A 20,246-nucleotide genomic window follows, 5' to 3' on the forward strand; every position below is an offset into this window, starting at 1 on the left:
GGGAGCTACAGCCAAAGGCAGTAATTTTTTTTTATTTCTCAGCAGTAATGAGGGGTGAGAGACCTCACAAATGACGAAGATGCCTCAGGTCACCATCCTGCAGGGACGGGCTGTTATCTCAGAGCCCTTAGACTATTCCATTAGATGGGACTAGTCTAGTCTAGGTATTCCAGAGCATGAGTGGTAGGAGGTCTTTTATGTGTTTTAGTCCTTTTGTGCAAGTGTGAAAGAAGTCCTTTGAGCGGAGGTAGTTTTTCCAGCTTCATGGATTAAGGTACAGTTTGCCCTTAAAAGATCAGGCGGAACTTAGTAGTTCGGGTATTTCATCAATTTCACAGGAAAAGGGGTGTTTAAATCTTGTGCAACCTTGAGCTGCTTGGTGCCAATTAATAAAAAGTGACTGCTAATCTGCTACAAGGAGTTTAGAGCCAGAAACTGAGGTCAGTCCTGACACTTGGCAGCTTGTGCTTCTGCTAAAACCTGAGATTGCCGTAAGACTGGAGTAGTGGAAGACAAGCAGCACATACAAACCCTGGTCTGATACCCCATAGCTGTAGTCTCAAGTGTCCCACATAGTGAAAAGTACCATCAGGTAAGGTCCACATTGGCTTGTCAAGGCAGAAGTTTTAATGAAGACAAGGTGAGCTTAGGTAATGCTTGTTAACATGTTATTTGCCTATTTAGTATGAATTTCATGCAGAATGAAGTTCGATTGAGTTTAAATTTGCAACCACAGTGAAATACCAACAGAGGCTTTCAAAAATTCTTTCCCCTCCCTTCCCTTACTATACAAAGAAGAAAGAAATGCTCGTAAGAGTGGTTTTGTGGCAAAGCCCTCCTGTTGTAATCCACAAGGTGCTGGTAAGAGCAAACCCTGAGCTCGCTCTCTTATGGCAGGTACGGGTAAAGAGCATAGCTGCAGCAGAGCTGCCAGCCACGGATGTGCCCAGATGGGTAATCCTCCAGACAATAACTCAATTAACCACCCCCCCACGGCGATATTCTAATATTTTATTGTATTACACCAGGGCACAGATGGCTGGCAGATCATGTTTGCCTTACTGTTGGGAGCCAGAGGGGAGCCACGGTGTTGTCGTGTGCTGTTAAGGAGCGCAGCGTGCGTGCTGGGGGTCCTATGGGATTTATTTCCTAAGGGGGGATTGAGGCAGACTGTCACCGCGATGCTTGTTATGAACCAGAAACACCTGCCTAAACTGCAGGTGTTTTTAAGGTGTTTCTGTTCCTAAGAGGAATAACAGTACGTGGTTGTGTTGCCTGAAGCAACCCTGAACTGCTTTTCTCACCCGCATGACACTCGTGAGGTATCCTTCGCTCCTTCTGCTACAGGACACCATTTCCCACAGCACTGCAAAACCCTACCAGCCTCAGAGATGTTACCACCTCGGTGGAGAGCCTGCCTCTTTCTGCCCGAGCATCGGATGCTCTCCCTGAAGCTGCTGTTCTGCAGCGCAGCCCTGGGCCACCGGAGGGCTCCTCGGGCACAGGAGCAGCGGCAGCAGCAGCCAGCCTTGCAGAGGAGGCAGAGGGATTGGCAAGGGAGGGTGCTCGCAAGGGGGATCCTGCAAAGCTGCAGTCAGGCACGATGAGAAGCCTGCCCCCCACCTTTTTCTTTCCTTTTTTTTTTTTTTTTTTTTGTCTTCCAGAAATCAGCTTCCAGCTGAAAGCAAACAAAAACCGAAACCAAACACTCTGCAGCTCCCTGTGTGCTGGTATTTCGGTGACATAAAAAGCGCGTGGGAAAGTGCGTAGGGGGGAGGACACATCCTGGTACCAGCGCTAATTTATGGGGGAACAGGCTGTGAAATACTGACAGCTCTTCTTGGTCCTGCACAGGAGGAGAGGGTGGATGTGAGAGCAAGAGAGTTAATGGCTTACACCTGGAAATTGCATGCAGCGTGTCCATTGCAGGAGGAGAAGCAGGTGTTCCTCATGGTGAGGGTATCTTGGGAGCAGGCAGTCAGCACCACAGTCCTTTTGGGTCTCTGTGGAGGGATCCTGAGCATTAATGGCCCGCAGACCCTAGATGGCGTGAGGTTTTAATGCACGGCACACGCGTAACCACGTCTTCTCATGAGTAAGTGGGAGGGTAACATCCTTTTCGGCTCTTAGGAAATCACTGGCTCTGGGAGGGGTCAGCTCTGGTATGTGAAGGCCAGTCACATGCCTTCAGAAACAGAAAAAAAAAAGGGAAAAAAATGATTAAAGGCTCGCGGGCTGCAAGTTCCTATGGGCTTCTTCGTGTCCGGGTACTTCGTCCCTGCTGTCCTATCGGCTGCCAGCTGTGGTTAAATGCAGTAAGTCCCAATGCAAGCTGTGTGATGCTGACCATGCCTCCTCTGATGGGAACCTGTGGTTTTTCTGTGGGACAGGTGGGATGCCAGCTGGCCTGCAGGTTATCCGTGCGGGTCCTCGCAGAAGGACAGGTTGGCATGGTTTGCAAAGCAGAGCTTGTTTGCCCTCTGCATCTGGCTCAGAGGAAGGGAGAAGGGGAAGCTTGAGGTAGTTGTGCATGGTGTTTATGTTCTTTCAGGAACAACTTCAGCTCTTGTCATTATTTTGGTTTAACCTCTTTTGTAGTTACGTGTTACTCACCTCTGGCAAAAAACAAATTTTTGCTGCTGAGGTGGGCTTAATTTTCCCCAGATGGGGGTGGGAGAGCCGGGAGGAGGGGGAGTGTGCGTGAGTTTCTGGACCTGACTGATAGCCTCTCTGTGTATAGAGCACCATGGGGGTCCTTGTGGGGCGTGCTGAGCCAGAAGGTGCCAGTAATGAAGCTTTGCAGAGTTAATAACAATATTGTGTTTGGGCTGCATTTGGTCCTGTGACCTCCAAGCTATCTACACAGAGGCGTGCAAGTCCCTGCAGCCACCTGTATGCAGGATGTGACCCTCCTTCTCCTCAGTTTGGTGTGTCATGTGGAGAAAGAGAGGGCTCAGGCTCAGCATCTGGGTTGTGGTCTTACTCAGAGAGGCAAGAAAGAAGAGTATTTGCAAGGTGCTACTGAGCTCGAGTTTGCACCGTCCAAAGTAGGTGTAGTCATTCACACGAAATCACAGTGGGAAGAAGGTATTTCCAAAGCAGTAAGATAAAGCTCACTTTCTCCTCAGGTATCTTTGCTATATACACAGTGAGCGACAGAACATCTGCGTGTCTGTAAACATGGAGTTCTCTCTGTGATGATAATCTTTCTTTCTACTTTTTAACTTTAAACAGAGAATTTGTTTTAGTCATTTTCCTGCATTCTTTGTAGCAGACTTTGCATTCCCTCTTCCCTGTGTTCAGATTGTATCAGAACAAGAAAGGAGGAAAAAAAAATCCAACTTCTGGCATTTGTCTTCCTGAGTTGTCTTGGAAGGTGTGGTCTCTATTGGTAGGACATAGCCCGAGATTTTTGCAAATCCAGAGAGAAAAGAAAAAAAAAATCTGTATTGCAACTTCTAGTCCTCAAAAATGCTAACTATTTGCCACCTGCCATCATCTTCAAAGAACCGCTGTTGCTCAGCAAATTTTGCAAGTCTTGTTATGTGTATTTATTTTTTTTTCCTAGCAGTGCAAACTCTAATTTAGTCACATATGTGTTCTTCCATAGTTCATGGGGTGGTGGTGGGGAACAAGCTCCTTAAAGCAGTCTGGTAGTTCTCAGAGTAAATGCACGTGAATGTAGACTGTACTTCCCAGTGGCTGTCAGATTACTCTGAATGTTTGGGCCTCTCAAACTCTCGTAGTAGTTCCCAGCTGTTTTCCTTCTTCTGCATGTAGGTCATTTCCAGTACTTTCTGTACTTGTGTTTTACTTACTCCTTTTTGGAGACAGTAAACTTTGTCAATAGATAAAAATCAGTTTTGATTCTACTCTCCCGGTTGATTCTCCTAATTTTGCTCCCAGTTTATCAGTATTCTGTATGCCAGTTAGACTTCTGGCTTTCAGTTCACATTTTATTTTTCCAGTGGTAGCTTATATTTGATTTTCAATATAAATGTGAGACTCATTGCTTGCATATTTAATGTGTAACCTTTATTCATTAACTTTATTAGTCTGTCTAGCAGCAGCCTGGTAGGACTCTTCCCATCTGAAGACTCCCCTTGTGTCTTGGCTGATGTTTTTTCACTTAGCATGAAGTCTACCCAAGGTCTACATGTTCCTAAGTGGCTGCTTCTTGTCCTTCATGACCACCTCACTTCAGAATGAACTCGGGGACCCCAGAGAGCTGGGGCTTTCAGGAGGTGTTGCCATCCACCATCCTCTGCTTTGGAAGTATGGAGAAGCACGTGGTGAACAGTGTTCAGATGACTGCTGGCTGCTTGAATGTTCACTGCAGCCCAATGCCAGGTTTGGTTTCCTCATCTGGGTGTGCCTTTAAGCAGTGTAGTTGGGAGCAGTTGCCACTTCCTCCCAGCCGGTGTCTTTTTTGGCTGCCTGGTTCTGCATGTTTTGGCGAGCTGGCCCTGCTGTGATGGATGGGTCAGTCACGCTCCTCGCTGCTCCCGCTGCTGGCAGCGTGTGACAGAAGCGGAGCTCTCTGTAGTTGCCTTTTTCTGCCAATTCTCCCCGGAAAATACCCATTTAGAAAAATGGGATCTACTTCCCAAATCACTGCAATGACAGCAACAGCAGCTGCAGCTTCAGCAATTAGGAAATAAGCTCATCGTTTCTGTACAGAAGGAGTGATGCAACAGCGTGGTGAATGGGACTGTGCTCTGAAAAGGCTTACCGTGAGGAAAGGGAGCAGAAATCACCCTTGGACCTGTCTGACAGTGGGTCGAGGCTGCTGTGTTCCCAGGTGCATCTTCAGAGGTGCAGAAACTGTATCTCACCCCATTTTTTTTCCCCTTCAAAATGCAAAAAATGCCCAGAATAAGGAAATGTATTCCGAGGAGTATTGCTGGTTGTTGTCACAGAAGGCTGAATGCATCCAATGTGTCTGCAGCCAGAGAGCAAGCAAGCACGTGCCGGAGTGCATTTGCTTACACGTGGGCTACTGCATCTGCCATTAGGAAATGCAGAAGCATGGATACGGAGTGGTAAAAATCCAGGTAAAGACAGTCCAGGTGTAATCTGCAGCAGCAAATTTCTGTAGCTCTTCTGAACCTGTTGCAGCATTTTGGCGGATGAGGATTTGTCTCACAGGTTAGTAACGTCAAAAATGTTGAGCCACTCTGGTCAGCGTGGTGTTCCCTGCAGAAGGGTGGCATCGGTATTGAGGCTCTGAAAGGACAGAATGAGTTTGCTTCTGCTCTGGCTAACATGGTGCTTGCGGTGCAAGTTTAGTAAGAGTTTGTAAAACTGCTTCCAGCTCCTAAATAAACTGTTGTTTTAGGGAGAAAAAAAAAGGGCTGCTGACTCCTCGCCTCCTCAGGTCCCAGCCTCCTCCGAAAATAAAGCAAACGAGACCAAAATCCAAGAGCCGACGGCGACAGAAAAAGAAAAGCGCGTGGCAGCCGCTGAGTCCACGGCACAAAGCGCTCAGTGTGAAGCTGTCAGCGGCCCAGCTCCTCAGCTGGCACGCGTTGGCAGGTCTCCAGTGAAGCCAGAGACATGCAGGTCAGGAAGCCTCCATTCACCGAAACCCCTGCCAGCCCCGAGGCGCAGCCTGTTGTCTCATCCATTAGCCACGTCTGGCTGCTGCCGGTCAGGCCCCCTCCGAATTATTGCGGGTCGCCTCTCGTCCTCCAGGTTTCTGCCAGCAGAGAGGCAGCAGCGAGGAGGCATGCAGGGCTTCGCAGGCAATGCAGCAGCACCAGTGAAGAACGAGGCACGTGGCATGTGGGCACCTCATTAGCACAGCTGGGTGAGCTGGGGGATGTTGTTTGTTTTTTTTTTTTTTGTTATTTTCTCCTCCCACTTTAACAGCTTAAGCCTTTTTCATATTATTATTATTATCTGTTCTTTTTGAAGAAAGGCAGTCTGTTTCACTGCCACAAAGCTGCTGTGGCGTGAGGCTGCCCACACTGAAGTGCTCCGACTGCAGCTTGCAGAGGAAGGCATGGCGCCCGAATTTTTACGAGTCTATTTTCCTCCCTGCCCAGGGACCGTCCGGGCCAGCTGCCCGGTTATCACACGTGCTCCTGGCACCCATCTCCAGGCAGTCAGCCCGAACACGCAGGGCTCACGTGTGGCTCCTTGAAGCGGGGTCTGGTGGAGGGAGGCTGCTGGAGGCGAGCAGGCAGAGCAGCAGGGAGAACCTCGCTGGCTGCCCAGGCGTGCTCCTGCGCCGGGGGACCTGCAGGAGCAGCGTGGAGAGATGTCGTGCTGGCGCTGGGCTTTATCTGGTGGAGGCAGCCAGGAGATAGTTCATCGGGTCTGGTTTTCCTCGTCTGTGGTGGTAGGTGGACTGCATCCCCTGGATGGGCGCGGGGCTGTCCTGAAGTGCCTGTCAGGAGGGTTTAACCCAGCCTAGGTGTGAGTGCAGTTGGCAGAAATGCTCCTGGTGGAGGGAGCTGTTACAGCACACGCTGCCCTCTGTGGAGAGGGACAGGTTTTTGCTTTCCAAGCAGAGGGGCATTAATGTGGTGGCAGCCCCTTTTCCACCTGCAGCCCCTGCCACAGGGATGTAAGGAGCCCGAGGCTTGAAAGAGAATCAAACCTAAAGTATTTTTAGCAAAACGTTTGTATTTCAGGTGGCAACAGGCCAGCAAGCCTGTGCAATAAAGGACACGCTGTCTCTCGGAAGGATTGCAGTCCTGTCCCCGTGTGTGGCGGGACTCTGTGTCCTAGAGCTGCGGTCCTGCAAAGACAGAGCTTGGACCTGCTGCAGTGTGAGCCTACCAGAAATGGCATTTCCTGAGCATACTAGCTGTTAGCTCCCTACTTACAGTCGGCAGGACTTCTTTCAGTCAAAGAAAAAGGCAGATGATTGCAGGGAGCAAGAGGTTATTTTTAAGCAGCGGCGTTCGCTTCAGTTCCTGGAAATGGCTTTGCATACACGCTTATTGATAAGCAATAACAGGTTACAGGGCTTGTTTGCTTGTTTATTTGTTCTCTGCTCCTCTCCCCGTAGTGTGGGACAGCTTAGGTGCTCTTTAATGGATCCTCGGCGGGTGCTGTGGGTTATGGAAGCTGTCCTCCCTTCATGTGCACTCACGGATGCTGTGCTCATGAGCCACCCGCTGAACTCAGCTGCAGCACAGTGCAGCTGTGTCAGTCCTCAAAGAGCGATCTACTTCAAACGTGTCTTTGAAGAGAACCCGTACGTAGGACTTCAAAGCTGCTTAAACCGTTCGGAGTAGAATTGCACAGTGAGTCATCTGCCAGGAAAAGGCTTCATTTATTTATATATTTATTGCACACCCCCCTCCCCTCCTGTGGCTGTATTTTGGAAGAGCCCTGCAACTGGAGGTAACTGGCACGGTAAATTGTTACCTGACATAGTTTTGTGCTCGCTGCCGGTCCTGAAGAACCTGGTGCAGAGCTGTGGCAAAGCTGCAGCGAGGCAGCTCCCAGCCGGTCTGCATGATCGGTCCCTTGCAGCAGGAACTGACTCATCGTGTCCTTGTGCTGCCGGGATTTCTTTCCTTCTTGAGGCTGGGGTACTCCTTTCAGAAACCCGCCTGTGTGTCAGCTCTTTCGAAACACATCTCGGCTGGCGCCACGGATTGTTTCCGATCGGCTCTGAAATGTGGAAGCATGTTTCTGGCTGAGCCTGAGCCTTGCCCTGGCAGCTTGCAGGGCAGGGGTTCCTCGCCCCAGGGCGGGATGTTTCACAGAGCAAAGCCTGCTCCCCCTGCTATCCAGGCTGGTGTTGGTGGCATCCCAGTGCTCCTGTGTTTCTGAGGTCCCCACCGCGCTGCGACATGAGAGCCGCTGCTGGGGGGCTGTTCGGGAACCAAAAGAAGGAAAAGACATGGAGTGAAGGCATCTGAGACAGCAGGGACAGTGCTGTATTGCGGTGTTATCAGACCTGGTTTGGTTCCCTGGCGGATGCCGTGCTCCTGCTGAAGACAACATTTGTTCTGGCCCTGGTTTCAGTGAGCCAGAACTCTTCTCCACCCTTCCTTATTTTTAATAACTGCTGTGTTTTGCTCTGATGGACTACGCTGGCAAATGCCTGACTTAGTCTGCCTTAAAGAGTTCTTTCCCAACAGATTTGCTCAAAATGAGAAGCGTGCCGAGGTCTAATGCACCTAAAACTGCAGGTACTCATGCTCAAGTTTCCCTTTTGCAGTTTAATAGACTGGGAGGTCGAACTTCTGTGAGATGCAAAGTGCTGTATGCTTGCCACTAGGTTAGTGGTCTTGCTCTGCTGTTGCCTGAAAGTTGCAGCCATTCACCAGCCATCTCCAGCATTGCTATGAATGGTTTGAGTTTTGCATATATCGGAGAAAAAAAAAAAAAAAAAAAAAAAAAAAAAAAACAACCAAAAAAACAACAACAACAAAAAACCACCCACCAACCAAAAAATTACCTTAATCTGGAAGACTTTTAAATAGAGCGAAGCGTACTAAGTGCTGAGCACAATATGTTCAAGATACCTTGGCATCGGGAGTTAGGTTCCTGCAGACCTGGTCGATAATGGAATAAATAAAGAAAGCAGCATTACATGTTTCAGGCCCTTCCTGACTGTTAAGGTGTGTTAGGGGAAAGCAGCTTTACAGATGTTACAGTCTGCATGTGTTTTATCCATGAGCGAGGCGGGGTGGTTGCTGCTGTTGGAAGGTATTGAATTTACCGTAGCAGCTGTTTGTTAAATTGCTGTAGTTTCTGCTGGGTATGGTGGCCCAGAGCATGTGCACGTTCAGCGGAGAAGCTGAGGAGCTCATGTGTGGTGAGACTGAAGAGATTTATTTTTTTTTTTTGGTGTGCTTCTGTTTTCTCTGTTTTCTGATAGCAGAGATTAATATGAGAGTCTCTGGGTGAAAAACAGTAGCGTTGCAGTGCAGGCAATTACCAGCACTATTGTTACAGCCGCTTTTGGCCTTGAATCCAGGATAAGGCAGATACAATTTATTACGTTTTCAGCCTACTCTTGTCAGTGAAGGTTTCTCATTTTTATGTGATAAAGAGTGAAGCCGCATGAGAAATCTGTGTCCAGTCCTGCTCTCCATCACAAAGCCCCCTTTTGGCTGCGTGTAGCTAGCAGTGCTGCTGTGGACTGATTGTGCGTAGAAATTGCAGGCTGCAGAAGGCAGCCTTGGGCACTCCCAGCCTTTGGTTTGAGTCCATTACGGGCACTTTGCAGAAATAAGCAGGTATTAATGCCTGTGTTTGGCAGAGGGAACAAACAGGAAAATGGTACGCCCACGGAGCTTGGAGGTAAGAGGAGACGTCAGCCTTTCCCCTGTAAGACCTGCAGACCCCATAGAAATGACCTGTCCAGGAGGGGACATTAAAAAGGCAGCTTACATGCTGTAATCAGCAGGTGTCTGTATTTTACAAGCATTCGGTGACAAGGGCGCTGTCTTCTCACCACATAAAAAGTTTGAGAATTGGAGTCTTGCTTTATTTTAGCAGTCTGGCATTGTCCCTGAACACGAGGCTTATGTTACAAACAACCTGTACTATTGATCTGACCGCCTTTGTGTACTTACTAATTGAGTAACAAGTTAATTCATTGCCAGAATAGCTGAAGGAAGCCTATGACCTAATAATGTGTACGGGGACTCCCCAGGAGGATGAAGCCTACAATCAGGCAAGCTGGAAGTTAAGGTTTCTTACGCAGCTCTGTTGGCTCGTTTTAGCGCTCCCTTCTTGCTGTGTGTTCCTTCTCCACATACGAACGGCAGCCCTGAGAGGCAAAACAGAAGCCTAGGGCTCCTGCACTGTTTATTTCACCAAGAGGCAGATGCTGGCACTTCCTCTCTCTATAAACTCGTGGTGGTTTGTGGTGACGTTGACTCTCGCAGTGTGCTGCTTCTAGCAGAATGCAGATGTTGCTTGTCAGCGCTGGCCATCGTTCAGGGCTATAAATACTGCCTTTAATAAAGAGCAGTGGTGAAACAGGGCTGTGATTTATGAGCAAGGCTCCGCAAGTTGGCATGGCTTTTGGAGCAGCGTTTGCGTGTGGAAGGCAGGGTAGAGGTGTTAGCTCACCTGGCTGTCCTTTGCTCTTCTTAAATACCAGGGATGGGTGTTTGAAACCAGTTTTGGCTGTTGTGAATGGATGAGCTGTTCCTTTGGGTGTGTGTCAGAAGGGTTGGGGATCTGCTTTATTCACAAATTCAGAGTAGACCAAATTTGGTGTTTTTTTTTTTTTTTTTAATATTATTATTATTTCTAAGAGAATCTATGACTTTGTCTAGAGCTTTTGGAAAGGGCTGAGGAGGGGCTTCCCACAACAACAGTTATGAGGAGGGGCTTTTTTTGTTTGCTTTCTAGGGTGGCTGCTGGGCAGTGTTCTTAATACTTTATATCCAGTAATCCCATGGTAGATGAAAATGAAGTATTTTTATTATAGCATCTTAATATTTACACTTACGTGCAAACTAAAATCCCCATTACTTGTAAGAATGGGCAGATGTCTGTTTTCTCCAGATACGTTTTTAAAAAATAGAAAGGTTTACCCGAAGTGCAGATGTTTGATACCTTCATTAGGTGTTTTCTGTAAGTTTCCCACTTGTAGGCTCACAGCACAACCTCCTCTTAAACGTGAGAAGAGGGTAGGGCGCAGGTGATGATACATGTTGAGGAAGGTGTGCAGAACAACCAAGATCTTTGGTTTTAGCTCACGTTACATGAGAATCTCAGCTTGGAAAGGTTAATAAACATCTAACAGACATCTCAGGAAATCGGTAGGTCATTGCTGGAGTGATCAGTTTTTCTGACTGTGGCTTGTCCAGCCTGAGGATTACAGTGGCATACGAAGCTTTGGTATGCTGAAGCGTTGTGTTTAAAGTCATCTTTACCTCATTCCACTCATATCTGCCCTGCCTGTGACCTCTGCTGATCACTCATTATCCCTGTGTAAACTAAGACTTAGTGGAAAGAATTTCTGCATAGTACTTTTTTTTTTAATAGAAATGCTGTCACACGCAGAAACGAGATTGTGTAAGGGTTTTCATGCAAGTGTCAGACAAGCTTTTTTCCAAACTTTTTTTTTTTTTTTTAAAAAAGAAAAGACTTATCCATGTGGAGGGAGGTGTACGCGGGGGTGCACTTTCTTATGTGGAAGGCTTTTGCTTCTTTGAAGGAAGAAAAGCAAATACAGAGTTTAGCCAGAACTTTCCTGCTGTAGTAGAAGTGGGAGGAATCTATAAATGCATGATTTATATAAAGTGCCCTGGGACTGTGATGCTGAACATCCTGACTTGGAGCAGCCGGTGAGGGAAATCATCGCTGCCACGAGGGAGCAGGAGGAAGGCAAGAGGTTCTTCAGGCTGGCCCAGCAGTTTGTGCCTCTCTCCAGTTCTCCCAAATCAGCTTCCTTGCCCCGAGTCCTGCTCTTCCTGGTGGTGCCACCCAGTGGGATGCCCGCTGCGTGTGGGCAGCGTGGATGCTACTGAATTCTGCGGAGGTTATTTTAGATTTGGGGAGTAGCATTGTTTCCAGGACAACTGGGGGAAGAAATGAGGAAGGGACTTCTGCTGAGCCAGCGCGGAGCTGCCGATCGCCCTGGCTGTGTTGCCCTGTGGAAAGTGGCTTAGGGCTTACATCTACAGAGGACCCTTACAAGCTGTTCTCAAACACGTTGGGTACATGCTGCTGGCAAATGATTGAGTTAAAAAATACTACAACAAAAATTAGATGAGAAGTTGTTATTGTCAGGCGCAGTTGTAGGTTGACTGTAGCAAGCAACTGTCTGTGCGGTGAGCACGGGTTTTGGACAGAGCTTGTTCAAGAGGTGAGTGCAGAGCACAGTGTGTTTCTGGGCTGGAAAACCCATATTTGGGTCTCTGTTTAATTCTCTTATTCTCTGATGACTGCTAAATAAATGTTCCTGTTATACACAGCTCCTTCAATTAGGTGGCATTTGCTATAGCATGTAATATTGCCTCTGTACCATTAATTGCCCTCTATTCTAAGAGGAATTAAATCCTTCTTGAAGCCGTGATGTTGTCATTCTTACTTCTTTTCATGTTCCTTACATCTCATAGCAATGCTGGCCTGCAGAATGCGGTGCTAGACTCCAGTGCTGCCATGGGGAGCAATGAACTTCAGGAGAAAGATGCTGCTGGAGCCCTTGGCTACGACCTCAGCAATGGCAGCAGCAGCAATTTGGACGCAGCCAGGCGCCTGGCTAAACGCCTCTACCATCTGGACAGATTCAAGCGCTCCGATGTGGCGAAGCATTTGGGCAAAAAGTACGTGCTGATATGGGGACTTGTGCTGTGTTGTTCGTACTACTGGCTCAGGAGAGTTCAGTCTTGAATAACTCACCTTTCTTTCTTTTTTCTTTCTTTAAAGCAACGAGTTCAGCAAGCTCGTGGCCGAAGAATACCTTAAGTTTTTCGATTTTACAGGCATGACGCTGGACTACTCGCTCAGGTACGTGCCTCTTTGGAAACCCAATGCTCTTGTTTTAGTAGCAGGTCTGTTTGCTGTGTTGGCCTGGGTGAAGCAGTGGGAGCTTAAAATTGTGAAGAGAGGGAAGTGACGTGTTCTGGGATGGAGCATTTCTCTTCTGTTTAGCTTGGCGTGCTGCTGTGCGTAGCTCTGTTGGAGTGGTGGCATTTCCTGGAGGGAGAGATCTTTGGGTGGACTTGCTTAGATGTGATCCTTGACACAGGGGAGAGGGAGAAAAACAAGTCAGTGAACAGGGGGAGCTTGCAGCCTGCCAGGTGCAGCTGAAGAACGAAGGTGTTGCTCGCGGTTGAGCCGCCCAGTACTCACTGTCTTTTTGGCTGGTGCCTTTTGAAGCTTTCTCTGCCTGGCTGCACTGTGCAAGGCAGGGGCCAGGATTTCACGTGGCTTGGCAGCTCCCCTCGCTGTGTCCCTCTGAGGCACCTAAAAATGTGCAGAACAGCAAAAACTTCCACATGGAAAATGCCTTTGAGAGATCGGTAGCTGCCAGTGTGGGTGTTTGAAAACCCACCCCTTCAATTTTTGTTCCTTTTTACAATGGAATTAGGTCTTAACGGTGTTTGTTTTCAGTGTTTTTCTAGGAGGCAAAACACTAAACTTGTGTAGCAGTGGCCTGTTGGCACAGTTGCTGGACCATTAAATGCTGACAGAAAGGGAGAGGGATTTAATGTGAGTTTAAACCGTCTGGCTCAGGCTACTGGAAAGGGTTATTATTTTTCCTAATGATATGAAACCAGGAAGGCTGTGGGCTCTTGTTGGTCCCCTTGCAAATGCATTTCCAGGGGGTCAGCTGCAGGAAACTGTGGCAGAGCCCTGCCCCTGTCCATGAGGAAAGGACAATGAGCCCTGCATGCCGAGGGCAGCAGGGAGACACCTGCTGAAGGGTTAAAGGAGCGCTTGGATGCTGGGTGCTCCAGCACCAGCCCAGCACAGGGTGGGGGATGCTGCCTCCTTGTTCCGGGTGTTAGGAGCCCTGGAGCACGATTCTAAATATACCCCTCTTTTAAATTGTGAAATCCAACACCTAATTACTTCTCCTCGCATTTCTAGGAGGCCTCTTCTCCCTGTAGATCTCCTGTTAATATTAATAGTCGTGACCTTCTCTAAAATATGCTCTGGTTGGTACGGGACTGAGGCACTCAAGGGACTTGCAGAGGCTTCGTCAGCAACCGCTTGCCAGCCAAACTGCGGAGGCTGCTGGGTGCACAGGCTGAGGGCAAAGCATCCTCTTTTTTCACAGATTGAAGCCTGTGGTAGTCATGCTGACTTTTAAGATGCCTTGCCCTCCATCTGCAGCACGTGAGAGGTATCTGCCCCGCTGCTGCTGGCTTGCTGGTGAGCTGGAGTTGCTAAATGATTGTGATGCATCAGTGTACCACAGCCTGTGGCAGCAGCCCAGACCTGTGCTGCCTTCAGATGGTGTGAGGCTGTTGTGCAGGGTGCGGTGCAGTCCGTGGAGACTCAGGGCACATGGATAGGCAGTCGTTGCTCTGCTCTGCTCCCATGCCCTGGCTCTGCGTGTGGGCTGGCTTCACTCGTGCATCTCTCTTGTTTATTGAGCAAATGCTGTTCGTCTGGCTCCCTCTCCAGGGGTGCTTGCAAGGTGGGTCACGGTGCTGACAACAAGGAGAGGCTGGAGGTCTGTGGTGACCAGAAGGAGCAGGGGCTGCTGCTGGAGGGAGGGCTGGCTGTCAAAATTTCCCAGTAGGGCGTGAAATAGGGTGGGGAAGAGAAACCCTGCAAAGACTCGGTTGTATCTACTTGTGAGTTCGGTTATTTGCAATACGGTACATGTGAAATGAAGTTATTACCAGGCAGATCACACTCCGTATGGGTGTGAGATCCCTGCAAGTACAGTCTGTCTCTGACCTTACATCAAAGAAAAAGATTTAATAGTTATTCTTCCAGGCTAGATAGACTCGAATGTTCCAGCAGCATATTCCACGCCTCTCAGCTCTGGTGTTTGTTTCAGTCTCATGGGGTATTTAAAATTTGTCTATTAGGCACTCATTTGCAATGCCTTCTTGCTTTGGACCCAGAAGGTCTGTGTTTCCAAGCTTTTCTTAGAAGCATCTTGACAAATGAGTGTAGGCTGATACCGTTGAGGTCATCTCTTGGCTCCAGGATGTGGGGATTTCGGGAAGGAGAGAAGCTCTTCGTGAGAGCTGGCTGCAGGGCTAGTTTTCCTAGCAGGGAGAATAGTGGGGTGGCTAAGAGGCGGATGAAGGCGTGTCCCTGCTCCTTGCATGGGCTCACTTGCTGTGTCCAGTGCATGTGCTCGGATGTGCACAGCTGGAAGAGAACACCTTGAGTGTGTGCTGTGCATGGACAGCACCTGTCCCAGCTCCCTCCCTGAAGAAATGAGAAATACTGAAAACTAGGAACAGCTATTTCAAGCAGAAAAACTGCTTATTAGCTCATATATTCTGCGGTTGAGACCAGTAATTTAACTCCTCCTGGTTAATTTACTGTAGTATTTGGGTTAACTGCCCGTGGGATAATGGTTCACTTTCCTAGACAGGCTTCTTGGAACCAAATGTCTGGTGTGTGCTTATGTATTTCCTGCTAAGATTTGTGCTGTGCTGTGCAGCTGTATATGCTCCCTCCACACACACCGTGTGAGAGGAAAAAGGGATTTATGATTTTAATTTCTCCTTTTTCTGCGCTTCTTTTAGGAGTTTCTTTAAAGCCTTTTCACTTATTGGAGAAACTCAGGAACGAGAGAGAGTTTTAGTCCACTTTTCCAGCAGATACTATCAGTGTAACCCAAACACCATTTCTTCTCAAGGTAACTTTGCTTCTGATAAGGTCTTTGGTCTCCCTATTCCCTCATCCTCACCTTGTATGTATGGTAGCTTGTGTGGTGACATGCTGTAATTGCTGTGCCATGCTTCAGAGATTGCCTGTCACAAGCATGGAAACCCTTCCCATTGTCAACACACATTTGTGTTAAGACAGTGAAAAATCGTGTTTATCCCCACACAGGCAAGGTCTTTAGGCCTCCTCAGTGTAAATCCTTTGTTTCAGCATCTCCAGATTTAAACGTGTTTGGTTGTGGTTTTTGGTCTCGCTGACTTCCCATGTGTGTGGGTACCTGTGCTCCAGCTGCACGTGTACAGATGGGAACGATCGCATCTCATGTGGCAAAGACACTCTTCGCTTCTCATACTCAGCTCAGTGCTCATCTCTCCGCGTGCACTGGCAACGCACATGCCAGTTCTTGCCAGTTGTGGGGGTGAATTTTGGGTGCTGTATCCAGACCCTGGCACAGTTTCATCTTGACTGACTAACATCAGTCAGAGAGTACTGCCTCCGTGCCAATGTTTTCAGTCATTTTGGAAGTTGGTGGGGGAAACAAACAAGCGCAGAGATCAAACCCAAGGAAGTTGGCATTCGAGAAGAGGACGAGCTGTCCGCTGGCATAGCTGCTGCACTCAGTCACCCGTGCCAGCAGAGGAATGTGACCCTGCGATTCCAGTGCCGGCTGATCACACGCTGGGAAAGCTGAGAAAGGGAGGAGGAGAAGAAAGAAAATACGCACGGGCTCAGACGAGCCTTTGGTCTCTAGTGTAAGTAGGGAGGAGCTGCTGTGTTCAGAGGAACCACCACACTTCTTGCCCCTTGCTTCGTAATTAACCTGTGACAGAGAGGTGGCGTTTGCCCTCTCTGTGCCTGTTCAGCTTTACTGGCTGACCTGTCAGGGAAGGGAATAGGTAGCAATGAGATGTCAGCTGCTCCCACACCATATCTGTCCCCTTCCTGATGCCTTTCTTGTTTTAAGATGCCACAGGCAGTCAAGTAGAATAGGTGTGTGTCGTTTTTAGATTAAAACAATGATTTCCATGTTGATCTGGCTGCCTTACTCGAATTCCAGGTTGCAGTAGGGACATTTCCACTTAAGAGTGTGAGTAAGCATTTCAATTAAAGTGAGTCCTGTAGCCCTTGCTTAGGATTTCACATAATTTTGATGCTGGATTCCCACTGTCAGTAGTCAAGTGGTGCGCTGCAGAAATGTGGTGATAGTTCCTTTTGGTGGAAATCCAGGGTTGCATTTGCTTTTCTGTTTTCACTTTTCACATTTCCTTTTTTTTTTTAGTTCTCCGATTGTATTTGGGATTTGGAGGACGGGCTGCTCTAGAGAAATGTGTAGACCTGAACTAGAGCACCACTGTCCCAGATTCAAGCTGCTTCAGACTTGATGCTGTTACCGATTATAATAGTGCTGCTTTTATTCCATGCTCTGCTAGAGTTCTGCCACGTTGCTTGGTTGCCTTACAAACATTGTAAGAAAACATGGTGTTTACCTTGCAGCACGTCTTTTTGTAATGGCTTTATTTTTCACAGATTTAAGCCTGTGATAGTCATGCTGACTTTTAAGATGCATATATCCCCATCCCCATTTCTTCTCTTTTACACCACGTGGGGATCTGTGCATGGTCATAATCCTGACCTGGCTACAAAGGTTTTTCCTTGCATCTCACTGCAGTGTGTCCATGTCTTATAAATGATTCTGTATCTTTGTGAGAGAAAGGAAGACATCACCAGGTGTTTACAAACAGGAGAATGGAGAAAATATTTTTCTTAGAGCACTTTAAGTTTGCAAACTGGATGAAGGCATTTAGAAACTGAATTTTCCAAGGTGACAAATGGCACCATGGGCACTGTCACCTGTGTTTGGATTGTGCTCAGCTGCTACACTTGGGGTTTTAAAAGGGGTGCCTGGAAAATAAACAGTACTAAAGTGATAGCCACTTTTGCAAATACTGGTCTACTCTGACTTTCCCAGGTCTACCACAGTGACTCTAGGGATGGAGTGAGGAATGCAGCCCCTTTTCTTCTGGCTCCATGTGGAGTTCCTCTGCCACAGGACCTTTTTAGACATTGATGGGTTGTTCACTGTCCAACACGAAGCCTAGGCTATCAGAAGAGCTGAGGGAAATTCTTCAAAATTTAGTGTAACTGAGCCCTGAATGAGGAAGGGGCCACAAAAACAGCGTGCTATCTATCGTGTTGTATGTGCACCGTATACAAGAATGTGCGTGTATTATTCTTCCCTTTCTGCCCTAAAAAAGTGGGAGCTGATTCAAGCTGTACTGGCATTAGCAGGCAAAGGGTGGCAGCGTGGTTTCCTGTCTAGTTTGCATCATCCATGTGTGCTGCAAGATAGTTTTGACAGTCATTAAAAGATGAAAGAAAGGCTGTTCTGTCTTGGCAGCTGTGGAATGACCTCACTGTTCATTTACTTAATTATGTGTATTTCTTGATAAACAGATTCTCATTAGGAGAACAGACTCGATTAGGCTACAAGGCTTCGTTTCAGCTGTTCTTAAAGGTACAGGCTTGGGTTTGCATGTGACTCGTGTTATGCCTTTCTGCAGATGGAGTTCACTGCCTCACGTGTGCCATGATGCTGCTGAACACTGACCTGCATGGACACGTGAGTTTTGGGTTTTGCCATTATGTGCGAAGATGCTCCTAGTCCTCAGCCCCCTTTCTTTCTGGTGGGCTTCTCGTCCTTTCCCCAGTGATGGCAGGTGACCCTGGCCAGGGAGGGAACTGTGGTTGGGATTGAATTCTCCTTTCCAATACACAGAATACAAGGGGCAGGAGGTGCTTGCAGGTATCCTGTTGCAGGGAGAAGATCTGGTGGGACCAGAGTTCTGCTCAGCCAGGTAACGATGGCTGTGCCCAGAGGAAAAAGAGCAGAGGAGGGGCGTGGGTGCCCTGAGCAGGAGCCCTGCATTCCCCCGGTACATGCCTCTCTCCTGTGGCTGCCTGGGGGAGATAATTTTCCAGTCCCAGTCCTCTTAGTCACTCTGGTGCAGCAGGGTGCCAGCAGCCCTAGGACATGTATTTGAGCACCTGCAGTGCAATAGGCTGCTGTGCACGGTATTCCTGGGGCTTTCTCTGTCCATGCACAGCAAGGATGCGGGGCCAGGCAGCAGGGCATGGAGGCTTATCCCTGGGGGCAGGCACAGCTCTGCAGTGGCTGCGGGTAATGAAGCCCAGGCTTCTGCCTGCTTCCCCAGGGGTTTTGACGCCCACCTGACGTTAATTGAAGATCTTTGTCTGAAAATTGTAGGAGCAGGAGGGGGAAGGGAGTTGTAAAGACTTTTTCTTTTTTTTTTCCTTTGTGGTCTGGGCCTTCCCCGAGATACTGGAGTAAGGGATGTGGCTCTGGCCCTTCGTTACTGCTGTTGGTTTGTAGCTGGGGTTAGAATGACTGGTGCACCGTGTAACTTCGGAGGTTTATCCTGCTGGCAGCCATTACTCATGTGTTGCTACCTGTGTGGAGCTGTAATGTTTGCCAGGCTCCTGCACGTGTGCCACTTCTCTCTGGGATTTCCTGTAACTTTTTGGTTTTCTTCTTACTGCTTTGCATTTTTTCCACGTAGGTGGTAAGTTGGGCATTTCTGACTTGGAATGCAGCCCCTTGCACAAATATACTAATTGCCTGTTCCCTAACAAAGATACAATGCTCCAACCCATCCTTTAGCATGATTCTGCTGGAGCAGGAAACAAATGAGTCATAGGGCTTGTCTGCACTGAGCTCTGGTTGTTGCTGACAAGCTAATGATAAGTGCGGATGCTTTTGTTTCATGGTAAGCTCACATGCATGTAGGGCTGTAGGGCAACTGCTGTGCCTTCAGTCCATGCTCTCCCTTAACTCTTGTAGACAAACTCTTACTTACCCCTTTATTTGCCCCTGCCCTGCTGCATTTCTTTTTTTTTTTTTTTTTTGGTAGCTAAATCCTTTTTGCTAGCTGTGTCTTGAAGATGCATGCTTACTTCTCTGCAGGCAGGTTATTTCTTGGGCTGTGATGCCATGCTAGAGAGGTAACTCTGTTCAAGGCATCTCTAGACTGCAAGGCACATCTTCTGCAACCTGTGTGGTGATGTTAGCTTTGGTCCTTTGGTGGGTAGGTCCTAACCTGCTTTTGGTCCTTTGGTGGCCAAGGGCTGTGGGTTCTGTCTTTGTGGCTAGATGAGGCTGATGGTTAGGGTTTGGTGGTTTTCCGTCTTTCCCCGATCATCTTTTTTTTGCAAAACAGGAGTAGAAGTGCAACCCAAGCCATCATGTATCTGCAACACTGAATAACCTATATTATTGACTCATCTCTTTCTTGGGACTTTGCTTCTGCCTGTACACAAAGCTCTTCCACTGTAGGTTGTGAATGCTTCATGTTTTACTGGCAAGGCAGGGAGGAGGGCTTCAAGCTACAAGGCTGCTTCCCCAGGAGGACAGCCAGCAGTCCATTTTGCACACAGAAACAAGGCAGGTACCATGTAACATGCCCTCATTAGTCAGAGAGAGCAAGCGCTGTGCGGCTTGTGGGGACACTGTGCTACATGTGGAGGCTCACAGCATGGTATGTACGCGGGCGCACCGTGGCTAGCTCTGACCCAACAGAGGAGTTCACAGCCCAGTGTCATCCTGCAGCCACGGCATACCCTGACCATTGGATGCTCTTACCAGACCTTTTCCTCTCTGGCATCCCTAAAGATAACTCTGGTCATCAGAAAGCCCTGTTTTCCCTTTGCTTTTGTTTTATGGTTAGTTCCAGGCTGCTTCCCTTTCCTCAGTTCTCTCTGGACTCCTTTTTTCACCAGTTCGGTGTTACCATTGCTGCCCACTCACTTGCATGGCTTCCCACATGCAAGGCTTGGGGTTTCTAGCACCTGAGGTACCAGGGGGACCTGGCACAGACACCTTCTCTGAGCCCTCAGTGGGATCCCAGAACAATTTAAAGGCAGCCTCAAACCTTGAAATA

The 20,246-nt window shown here is 48.2% G+C and overlaps 1 protein-coding gene across 9 annotated transcripts in view; it reads left to right on the plus strand.

Annotated features, from left to right (window-relative positions):
* The window catches only part of LOC311426703 (PH and SEC7 domain-containing protein 3-like), a 107,464-nt gene that overhangs the window by 28,891 nt on the left and 58,327 nt on the right, over positions 1-20,246 (plus strand). For 6 of the 9 annotated variants that reach the window (XM_084503253.1, XM_084503255.1, XM_084503249.1 and 3 more), the window contains 4 exons: positions 12,048-12,254; positions 12,358-12,438; positions 15,150-15,262; positions 17,853-17,911. In XM_084503253.1, the coding sequence (XP_084359379.1) occupies positions 12,048-12,254; positions 12,358-12,438; positions 15,150-15,262; positions 17,853-17,911 (460 nt within the window). Of the gene's footprint in view, positions 1-1,913; positions 2,096-2,202; positions 2,316-6,324; positions 6,344-12,047; positions 12,255-12,357; positions 12,439-15,149; positions 15,263-17,852; positions 17,912-20,246 lie in introns of those variants that run through there. The other 3 variants (XM_084503256.1, XM_084503257.1, XM_084503258.1) reach the window with 3 other exon arrangements.

The sequence above is a fragment of the Aythya ferina genome (genome assembly GCF_964211825.1).
Source record: "Aythya ferina genome assembly, chromosome: Z".
Taxonomy (NCBI): domain Eukaryota; kingdom Metazoa; phylum Chordata; class Aves; order Anseriformes; family Anatidae; genus Aythya; species Aythya ferina.